Source organism: Paramormyrops kingsleyae, chromosome 18 (genome assembly GCF_048594095.1).
Source record: "Paramormyrops kingsleyae isolate MSU_618 chromosome 18, PKINGS_0.4, whole genome shotgun sequence".
NCBI lineage: Eukaryota > Metazoa > Chordata > Actinopteri > Osteoglossiformes > Mormyridae > Paramormyrops > Paramormyrops kingsleyae.
Genome location: NC_132814.1, coordinates 25,321,013 through 25,332,640, shown reverse-complemented (window position 1 = coordinate 25,332,640; position 11,628 = coordinate 25,321,013). Strand labels below are relative to the sequence as shown.

At 42.7% G+C, this 11,628-nt stretch overlaps 1 protein-coding gene across 5 annotated transcripts in view; it reads left to right on the top strand.

Annotated features, from left to right (window-relative positions):
* The first annotated feature begins 1,493 nt into the window (after positions 1-1,493).
* The window catches only part of dennd2c (DENN/MADD domain containing 2C), a 30,232-nt gene continuing 20,097 nt past the window's right edge, over positions 1,494-11,628 (top strand). The window contains exons 1-3 of one of the 5 annotated variants that reach the window (XM_023831333.2): positions 1,495-2,180; positions 3,031-3,151; positions 6,929-7,984. In XM_023831333.2, the coding sequence (XP_023687101.2) occupies positions 7,110-7,984 (875 nt within the window). In that variant the 5' untranslated portion in view covers positions 1,495-2,180; positions 3,031-3,151; positions 6,929-7,109. Of the gene's footprint in view, positions 2,181-2,206; positions 2,464-3,030; positions 3,163-6,928; positions 7,985-11,628 lie in introns of those variants that run through there. The other 4 variants (XM_072702209.1, XM_023831334.2, XM_072702210.1 and 1 more) reach the window with 4 other exon arrangements.

Here is an 11,628-nt window from a genome sequence, read left to right as displayed (position 1 = left end):
CAGCACTGCACATCCATGCTGTCAATCTCCCATTCTACCACATCCCAGATGGGGCAGACCACCGAAGAACAGTGAACTCATTGTCATGTACATGAAACTAGTTTCAGATGACTTTCGCTTTGTGACATGGCTACGTCCAGCATGACAATCCACCATCAGAAGATGGGTAAACTGTGGCCATGAAGGGATGCATATGGTCAGCAGCAGTACTCAGGTAGGCTGTGGTGTTCAGGCCATGATCGATTGGAATTAAGGGTCCAAACTGTGCCACGAAAGCATTTCCCCACAGCATCACTGCCACCAGCCTCTGTGGTCCATCCCGCCAGTGTGCTGGTAAGCCGCCTCCTCCTCTTCACTAGTATGCACACGCTGATGACAGAGACGAGCTGAACCCTGTTGTTTCCCACCCTGATGGGGCTAACTAGTCCGTGTCTTCTTGCATAGCACTGGGGAAGTGCAGGTAGCCCCGCCCCCCTCCCCATCCATAGATCCTTCACAAACACCCCCAGGGTCTCACTGTCCCGCCTCTAGTGCTGCTATTAGACCAGTGTAGTCCCACTGCTCACTGGCAGTCAGGCTGAGCAGACAGAGCCTTCGAAGACAGTGCCAGGTGGACCATCCAATCCCTACCAATTGTACCAAGCTGCCAGGTGGACTTCAATGAGGTACAGCTCCTGGGGCTTTTTCCCCGCCATAAAGAGGAGCTTCAGAGCGTCTCTGCTTCGGTTGGGGAAGCAGGTTAGATCCATCAGGTCACTACTAGGCTCCCAGGGTGAGGTTTGCTGCTGCTCCGTCCCGGTGCCGTCTTGGAAGCCTGGCTGATTGGAGCCTTTGGATTAGGTCATCGATTTCTGTGCTGACCTAGTATCCCTCTCCTGACAGCAGTGTCACCAATGGTGGCTTTTGGGCCATGTTTTACCAGAAACAGACATGCTCTTTAAAAGAGCAAGCAGTTCACATCATCAGCAAACTCCCAGAGACTAGCAGCAACAGACAGCTAAAGCCAACAATTCACATAATTATTACACTCAGGGTAACCGCTACGCAATCACACGCACACCACGGTAAAAACATTACATTCAGCACTTACAGCACAATGTGACGACACTTACTATTCGTACATAAATTCACAAATATAGATGTTTCTTTACAAGTGACTGTGACTCAAGGCATGCTGGAATGTGAATAATTAAGTTTCTGTGGCCCAGTTGAACGGCGCTGAAGATCGGACCAGATGGAGGTAAATCGTCGATACCCTATGCACTTTTTGGCACAAAAAGGATTATCTAGTTAAGTTAGTTAATTGCTCATGTAGTGGGATTCAGGGGGACAACCATGGGGCCATCAGTGTGCAGCCCACATTGTGCCCAAAGTGCAGGCTGTATCCCAAGGGCTGCATTAGGGGCCCACAGTATGGGGCCCACATGTATTCTCCATTTCACAACCCAAACAGGGCCCAATTTTCAGCTCACAGTGACCCCAAAAAGACTTGTTTGCTGGGTAACTATTTCAGGCAATACAGTAAACTTGGACATGGCAGCTCACTTATTACATGATTTTTATAATCTCAAGAAAGCTTTTAAATTTACATGAACCTGTACTAAACTATGCAAATGACATTTCAAGACATGCAAACGAATGAATGTGTAGCTGGTCGATATACCGTTACCGGTTATACCCAACCTCAGCGGGGGTAACAACACGACATTAAGCGTGACTCACAGAGGTGTCTATGTCGCCGATTATAAATCTTTTTAACTGTCAAATAAAACAATCAGTTACCAGTAATACCTTAACTGGAATATGAATATATTGTAAACATTTTTAAGTCACTGCACCCTTTCCCCTTGTAAAGTTTATGAAATCTTGCCCGGCGAAGGCGAAGTCCCTGTTTCTCCCGTTAAATCTCAGGACTTCCTCCTCCAGCTGCGGAGTCCGATCACGCTCAATGGCCGCATCCTGCGTGCGAACGCGGGGGGCGAGTCTCCGAGTCGCCGGGACTCCGGGACCAGAGTCACGGCTGAAGGCGGCAGCCACGCCGCATATTAACATACTGGGGAGGATTCTCCGCATCATCTGCCGTTAGCGAAAACTTCTGCGGCGGCGAAGGGATATAAAACGGCTGAAGATCGTCCATACTGGATTACTGTCAAGGCGAGAAGGGATACGGTGCCGCGGAGGTGGGTTAAGTTCAGTTAGCCAGTTATTTCTTACATGGTTTTACGTGTCTCGTAGCTTCCCATGTCTTCCCAGAGTTCATCAAGCAGATAACATTTGTGTAGTTGAGAACTTTCTAGTCGGTTTGCTGTGCGAACTCACCCGTCCCTTTTATGTCATTCTACTTTTTAGCTGGTTAGCTTGAAAGTAAATTTAGCTAAATGGGCGCTCAGTCCCGGGATGCCCTTTCCAAGCCGCTTAATTGTTCTTCTGCTGCACTTTGACGCTTTCAGTTTGTTACCGTAGGTAAGGAATTACCGAACGAGGGTAATACTGGTCATATTTACATTTAATGGTGTATGAAAGTGTACACGCGGCGGTTTAGAAAACGGCTTATAAAAATACTAGAATAAAGTAACTTGAACGAGTTATAAATTGCTTGTGATAACCAGCTGTGAGCTGCCGTTTTACAAAATACGTGACAATTTGGGGGGAAACGGCCTGTTAATTTCATCACATTTCTCCCATGATTTTATGTTTTAACGGTTGATTATAGCGTAGAAAAATAAGATGCCTAGAATTTGGTATTTGCACATTATATGCAGTTTTTCCCCCACTGTAATATTGTTCTGTATATTATAGTCATCGTAGCATGACAGCATGAGTGGGCTTCTAGGCGTTTATTTAAGAATCCATTTTTTTCCCCAAAGTTTTGTGCTTTACGAAGATGTAAGACATACTTTTTGTTTTGGGAAAAATAGGTGTTAAGAACTTGCTTACGGTTTTAAACTTTGTCTGTGATGTTATTAAGATGCTATTTAAGTGACTCGGATGCCTTAACTGGCTCTTCTCACTAGATTTTTTTACTATTAGACAGTGTCTGAGCAGCTGTACAGCTTGCCAGGGAATCACATGCTCCAGTGGGAACCTGTCCAGGGAGCAGCAGACAGAAAAGGGGGAAGTATCTCACTGCAGCTGCTCTTCAAGGCCTGCTGTGAGTGAACTGTGAGCTACAGTTTCTTGTAGAGTCACTTTCTGAAGATCGCTGGATGGCAGAGATAGTTATGTATATGTAACCTCTAGATTGCCAGATCAAGTCCCAGGATGGGTCTTAAACAATTCAGTAAATGCCAGGATGTATCAATCAGTAAAACTGTCATTTTTATTTGGGTAAAGCTGCTATAGCTATGCACCCAACCCAATGTCATGCAGTGCAGAGCGAGTCAGATCATGTGACAGGCACCAAGGAAGGTGTGACGACCACAGCCTGTGAAGCTGCAGTTAGCTGTTAGCTGTTAGCTGTTGGCTGTCATTTTTGATGTGACTTTAATCCCAAAGTCTATCTATGTGCAGACAAGTTGGGTAATGGACCACTTGCAGTTTGTAGATAACTGGAGTGGAATGGTGTGTAGGTCTTTAAACCTCACTCTCCGCAATTGTTGTTTACACAATCGAAGGAATAAAAGACAACAAGCATGACAAGTATGTGTGCACCTGAGTGTCAGAGTGTTTTAGCAGCATATATTTTTCTTCGCATGCCTTCTGTGTGACTGTGTGTGTTACGCAGAGGTGGCTAATCTTATCCGCAAAGGGCCGGTCTGTATGCAGGTTTTCGCTGCAACTCCCTAATTAGATTACTAATTAGAGGACTGATTGGCTGAAGAGTCCTCACACTTGGGTTTGAACAGCTGACCTACAGGTTATCCCAAATACCTGCACACACACCGGCCCTTTGCGGGTAAGATTGGCCACCACTGGTGTTACTAGTTGAGATTCCAACATTGTTCTTGCTGCCTTGTGCTGGATATTGTTATAGTGCTGCTTTAATCCTTTTTCACAGAACTGTTTGGGGAACCGTGATGTAAAATGGGTCTGTATTTGTTGCCATTCTAATATAATTGTCATCATTTTGTCTCCTCTGTAGGCCTGTAATATTAATCGCTGTTTAACCCAGTTCTTAAGAATAGTGCTTGCCACACCAAACCAAGAAATCCCAGTAGCCCAGATCATAGCGATATGAAAACTACGTAATAAACAATGGCTATTCAGATAATCGTTGCAGCATTGTTCCAAATAAAGAGCTTCTGAGTGAACTTCCCTGACCCAGCCTGCAGATATTTGCTGATCCTCTCATCCTGATACTCAGGAAGCAGGCAAAGGCTTCCTGCAAAATATATGCACGTGCATGAGCGCGCACACGCGCACGCACACACACACACACACACACAAAGCACCATTAAAGGAGTGCAGGCTTGCACACAGACTGATACACAAGCAGCTCCACAATGACTGCACACATACAAACTGATACTTATGTAATGACACATACTGTTGCTGTGTTCCTCTAAATGTGCATATGTATGTAGCTGAAGTCTGCCTTTGACCTAGATTGTGTGCATTTTGATGATGTGAAATAAAAAGCCCATTAATGGAAGCACATAATTCAGGGTTTTTTCAGAATTCATCTCAGAAAAGTGGAAGAAGAATTTGCAAATTAATATACAAGCTATATATGGTAATTCTATGCAGAGTGCTATATTAAAAATGACAACTGAATTTACATTACTGATAATTTGTGGGTTTGCCAAAATAATTTTTTCAAAATTCATATAACAGTTGCCTTCCGAACTGAGTAAATACAGTGTTTCAGGATGTTTTATATTCGGCTAAATATTTGCAAGGAATTCATTCTGTACATTATCATCAATGCATACTGGCAGGCCCACCTCATTTCACATCACATAACTTTCCTCATCAACATGTTTAATAAAGAGCATAACGAGTAAGAACAGGACACACTTCTGCTGCGGACATAAGCAATCTGCTTTTTGTAACATAAGCTTGCTCCATATTGAATTACAAGACATGCGTCCTAATTTCACAGGCTGATCATTATTCGCATGACATCCATTAATGGAAACGCCCCTTATTCAGTTTCATTTTGTCAACTTTCTATTTGCAATTTCATTTGTACAAAATTAATGGAAATACACATAACCACACAAGGCAATTTAGTGAGCTATAGCTTTCTGATAGCAGGATGTGCTTGGCCTTGGCCATGGTCTGCTCTGAGATCCCATGCTGACTGGAAGATGTAGGTCTGGCAGAACAAAGGCAACTTCAACCGTCTCTTTTTTCAGTCCTGCCCCCTTTCTCCCGTTTTCAGGAATGCAACATGTTAAATGACCAATTGCCCGCAGTGGTAATCATCCAGGGAATTACTCCCATTTCCCCTCTCTGTCCACCACAACGCCTCCAACATGACCACAGCACTTCTAGACCAGGGCTGGTCATTCCTGCTCCTGCAGAGCTTAGGTGTTGCCCTAATTTAGCACACCTGTGAACATAGCTGGCTCTAATGGTGAGGTGCTACTGCAGTACCTGATTCTCTGTATCGTGAGTGTTAAATTAGGGCATCACCTGACCTCTGCAGGAGCAGGAATGACCAGCCCTATTCTACAGGAATATGTGTATGTGGTTTTGTACAGGGGTTGAATCAGATTCAGGAAGGAGGGGAGCCCTGTCTGGTATAGAGCTGGGGAGTTTCAGAATAAGCTGCTTTATACATCAGTTTATTAGTTTTCATGTATTTATATTGACTATCTTACGTATGCAGTATGTTCATTTGTTGGCATGTTGTGCTACAACTTTAAAGCAATAGGTTACAAAATAAACTAAAACTTGTAGTTGAAAAGTAATTTTTATTTGATACGGGTATTGGACATATTGTGTGGTTAAATAGTACTTGAAGTTTTTGAAACATGTAAGAAACGTAAAAAATGCATTAAAATGGCTTATCACTATGAGTAATATTGTTGCTTATTCATAAGTTATATCCCTATCATACTTATCACTGTGAGTAATATTGTTGCTTATTCATAAGTTATATCCCTATCATACTTATCACTGTGAGTAATATTGTTGCTTATTCATAAGTTATTTCCCTATCATACTTATCACTATGAGTAATATTGTTGCTTATTCATAAGTTGTATCCCTATCACACTTATCACTATGAGTAATATTGTTGCTTATAAGTTAAATCCCTATCATACTTATCACTATGAGTAATATTGTTGCTTATTCATAAGTTATATCCCTATCACACTTATCACTATGAGTAATATTGTTGCTTATAAGTTAAATCCCTATCATACTTATCACTATGAGTAATATTGTTGCTTATTCATAAGTTATATCCCTATCAGATTCTAGCCAGTAAGTTATGGTAAGTTTTGGTAGCAGTATAGTAAGTGAAGTAAGAGAGAATTTTTGTTCCATGTTTTGTATTTAAGCTGTAGGGATCACGTCTAATCGAGAAATGAATGTCTGGTCAGACCTTTCCCAATGAATGTTATGTGTATTTTTTCTATCTGTATGCCCATGTATGTGTTCCTTGGATTCTGAGTGAGACTGGCATTATCCAGTCTGAAGTTGCAGTGCTTGAGTTGCTTGCATTGGGGGTGCATGTGCAGGACCTGAAAGAGAGTTTTGAGATTAAGTGAACTGGGTTTGGACCTGAGCCCCAGCATTGCAGTGGCTAAGGCATGAGCCTCCCACACACAGACCATCATTAGCGCTGTCCTTTCTATTAGGCTATTTTTGGCCACTGACCTTGAGAAGTCCCAGCCCTTGTCCAGTTTCCTCCGCTTTCCTCCCGTCTCTCTCACGTCCTTCCACCTCTGTTCCCCTTGCCTGCTGTTTGGCTCTCAGGCTTCAGGCTAGGCTGTGTATCAATGAGCAAATAACTGTATTGTCTTGTGCTTTGCAGGGGTCCCCAGGAGGAAAGCTTTTTATTGCATGAGGATGAGAACATTTTGCTCCTGAACCTTGGATAATCCAGTAAAGAAGGAGGGAGAAAACGGACAAACGGACAGTGCACTGGACGTAGAACCTTTCCTGTCCAGTTAGGATAGAGGAGCACAAATGCGTCTGTATTGCCGCCGTATGCCATGCTGACCCTGGGGGCAGGAAGAGGAGGCCGAGGAGGAGTTGGGGAGGCAGGGACCTCTGGGCCTCCTTCCTCAGTAGGCAGACATCTCAGCCATGATCCAGGAATAAATATAAAAAAGAAGATTTCCCAGTGGGAAGGTCGCAGCCAATTAGAAGGGGAGCAGTGTTGTACCAGCAAGGGGCAATGGGTCCCAGTGTCCCGAACTCTCTCTGGGGGCGTCCATGGAAATGAAGCGTGTTGCAATAACAAGAGATGTGAACCTTGGGCAAAGGCATGCCTGGCCAAGGCCAAAAGCCTGGGGCTGGATTTCAGGGAAGCCCAGGGAAGAGGTACATGCAGAGTTAATGGGATGATGGGTGCCCTGGATGATGTAGAAGATCCTAATTCTGTCTCTCAAACAACGGTATGCGAGTCTGTGGATCCCAGCAACTCCACAATTGCCAAGGACAGCGAAGACATCAGAGGGCTTGCAAATGTGAAGCTGGCAGATGAGGACCAGTGTCATTCCCCACCCTTAGGTTTGGATGACCCTGCGCTGATGCTTCCTCCAGGCAGCTTCTATATATCCCGGGGCTTCTGGTGTAAGTTGGAAGGGAGTGATGTGGCCCAGATCGGGAAGAGTCCACCACAGCCGCCCGTCATTGAAACTGAGCACAGAGACACACACCCAGCAACCCCACCACCAAAGCCTCAGCGTACTTTTCAGTACAAGGGGGCCAAGACTGTCCCTGGAAGGCCACACCAAGCAGAGAAGTGGACTTCATGCGCCAACCAATCTCAGCTTAGCTGTCAGGTCAGCTGGTGTCCGCCAGACTGCCCACGTCCCCCTCGTCCCATCTTCCATGGCAGCAGCATACCCAAGCACAAAAACAGGTGAGCTTCTTAACATGCACAGCGTATTACTGCCTATGCACATCGCCGCGAGTCTGGCGTGGAAGATATGACCTAAAAAGCATCAGCTATCCACCATTACTGCAAGTGAATGAAAACTAGTTAACAAGAATGGACTGAGTATATTTTCATGAATTTTTTACATTTGCTTGTAGGGCTAATCTAGGTGAATGGCCAGTCTGATAGTTTCCATTAACATTGATTCATTTTTAATTCAGCTGCTTCATTATAGTAAGAAAATGAACGTTTGTCTTTATTTATAGATAGTATTTTTTTTTTCTTTACACACATTTTCTATACCAGGGGTCACCAACATGGTGCCCGCGGGCACCAGGATGCCCCCAAGGACCACATGAGTGGCCCCCGGACCTGTTCTAAAAATAGCACAACTCACCAGTGAGCAGCGTCTAAAATTAAATTTTATCCTGTTGCTATTCTTTCTTAATCACATTTGCATTTATATAGATTTGAAAATGACAATATCTAAAAAAGAAAAAACATTTAAAACATGTTTATATTATACATGAAGTTTAGATAAGTTTAGGAGGGCGTTTCAAACTGGTAGCCCTTCGTATGGCTCAGTACCTGTGAAGTAGCTCTCAGTTTCAAAAAGGTTGGTAGCCCCTGTTCTATACAGTAAAATCTCGTTATAGAGGACTCGCTTATAACGGAATATCGTCTATAACAGACAAGGTCTGCTGGTTCCAGCCATGCGCCTTTAAGAATATGCAGAAAAAGCATCGGATATAGCGGACTCACATATAACGGAATTTCGCTTATAATGGACAAACAATTTGGTCCCCAGCGCCGCTTTTAGCTGTAGTTTTGTTTTGCTATAACAGACATACAGGCTCCGCCTACAAGGCGTGTGGCGTGCCGGTGATATCCAGCGCAGATACGGAGTCGGGATTATTAATAGTCACGCATCTGATCAGGTAAAGTTGGATTACTACATGTACAATATAGTAATCTATACCACAAATGTGTCTGCTGAGGTGTGGCATGAGTAAATGGTGTCCTGTAGTTGTGTTCTGGGCATACAGCTACTCTGGATATAACGAACTTTGGATATAACGGACTGTTTTGCCAGGTCCCTTGAAGTCCGTTATAATGGGATTTTACTGTATAAGTGTTAAATGACATTCTCAGATGACCGTTTACTTCAGGGGTGGCCAGTCTTACATGCAAAGGGCCAGTGTCTATGCAGGCTTTTGGGAGAACCTTTAGCTGTTCAAACCCAGATGTGAGAACTCTTCAGCCATTCAGTCCTCTAATTAGTAATTTGATTAACCCGCACACATAACGGGTCTTTCAGGATAAGATTGGCCACTCCTGGTTTACTTAGTGAAGCCATTAAAACTGGCCTTCTGGACTAAATAGAGCAGTTTTTCTTTACACTACCAGTCATAAGTTTAACAATATACCTATTTTTCCAGTTTTTTTTATGTAAGCAGTGCAGTGAATGCCCTGAAATGGTACAAATGGAAGTGGTAAACTGCCAGAGGTTTTAAAAACAGTTTACTAAGTTTTTTTTTAACCAGGGAACAAGTAACAGGGTAAATAATCTTTTCCTCAGCAACAGAAGTAAATTAAGCCTTGATGTAAAGTTGATGCAACCAATTACTACAGGTGTCCCAACTGCTACTGATTACTCACAATCCCTCCGCCTGTATAAAAACAGTATTGTAATAGACAAGGATGAACATAACTGGTACGCAAGTACGCATTCACCTTTAAAAACAATACGTGTGACAATCGACTGTGGTAACAGTGTAAATGCGCATTTATGTGCATTTGCGCTGATATGAAAGCAAAATGTGCATTTTAATGTTAACTCCTATTTCATTTTCAGTATACAGGTTAAAATGCAAGGTATTTCCTTGTCATAGCAGCACATAAAATGAGTACGCATTTGTGCTTTTACAATCGATTGTCACACGTATCGTCGTTAAAGGTGAATTCATACTTGCGTACCAGTTATGTCCATCCCTGGTAATAGACTTTTATTACACTATCTTTAGCAATTTAGGCAATATTGCATTTCAGGCAATAGTATTTTTTTTTGTCAGTTGTGAGAAAAAGGCAGTTAAGTTATTTGTTAGGTGAAAGGAATGAACAAAGGAAGAGCATTATAACCCTTAAAAGTGTACGTAGGTCTTTCCTTAAGAGGCATTGCAAAGACAACTAAGTTATTAGTGAATTCAGTTTCCTACACCATCAAAAGGCCCTTAGAACCTGGAGGAAACCAACAGGAAGAGGTTAGCGACCTGCACAGAGAGACTGGCATCCTGAACCAAAAAGGCTACCATGACTTTTTGCAGTGCCGTGCAACACCCTCTGGTCTACACCTAGTGGATCAGGTCACCCTACAGTAAGATAATGACCCAGTATCTCCCATCTACGTCAGAACTATCGTAGAAGAGAACATTCCTTAATGCGCAGTCTATGGATTTAAACCCCATTGAGCTGGTTTGGGATGAACTGGGCTGAAGCGTGAAAACAAAGCAGCCTGCAAGTGCAACACATCTATTGGGATTTATGCAACAGAGTGGAGAAGAGATTTTCAAATGGGATTTGATTTCCATTGTAGAAAGGATGGCACCAGTATGTTCGCCTATTATGCAGGCAGTCCCCGGGTTAAGAAATTCTGACTTATAGGCAACACATACTTATGTACGGCCTGCCATTAAGCCTATTGTATTAAAAATTCAGGATACATACAATGGGTTGTAATGACAAATGCATGCACGGTTCATTGGCTTGATGTACAGTATTGTATGTAGCGACTTTTATTACTGTGTAATGTACTGTTATTTCCTACATACTATATTCGACATAAAGACACTTGGGGAATGGAACTTGTTTGTAACTTGGGAACTGCCTGTATCTGCAAAAGGTGGCTATAGTTGGAATCAACTTTGGATTAAATTGTTAAATCAATTCCATGATTATTTTTGTTTATTTAAATCTGTTTTTATTTGTACCATGCTTGGTAATGCTTTTCATTAACTGCACCTTCATAATGCTTTTATAATGCAACAGACATGATAATAATCATAACGTTTATTAATATTCTTAAGGCTGTTAAAGTATGTTAGAATGTTAAGGTATATTTATATTCTGCTAATGGGTGTTCTATGAATGCATTATGAAAATGCAGTTAATGTAAAGTGTCACCCTGTGTTTTAATTTCAGAGTGCACTGAGACATTAAACTGCGTTAATTTCAGTAAGAACTGGAAGTAATGAGGGGTTCTTAAACATTTGGTCAGTTGTATATATCTATAGGGCCCCTTTGGGTTTGTCAGGATAAGCGCAGAGAGGCTGGCCTGTATCCAAGTGTGATGTCATTGTAAGCAGGCCTATTGTCTGCGCTTCGCTGCTTCCCCACAGCTGAGGGTCAGAGGTCACATTCAATTTGCAGATCCACCCCTGCTGTTCTTTGGCAAAGTCAAGTGTGTTCATTTTACCATCGTTTTCTCACACCCTCAGAGCTCTCTGTTAGAGCCTTTATTTTCTAAACTGCTTTCTGTTTTCCCATCTTCATCTCAACTAATTTCAGTAATGGTTCCCTCTTCTCTGCTTGCAGCAAACACTGATTTTCTTCAGCGTTTCTTTGCTAGTAAT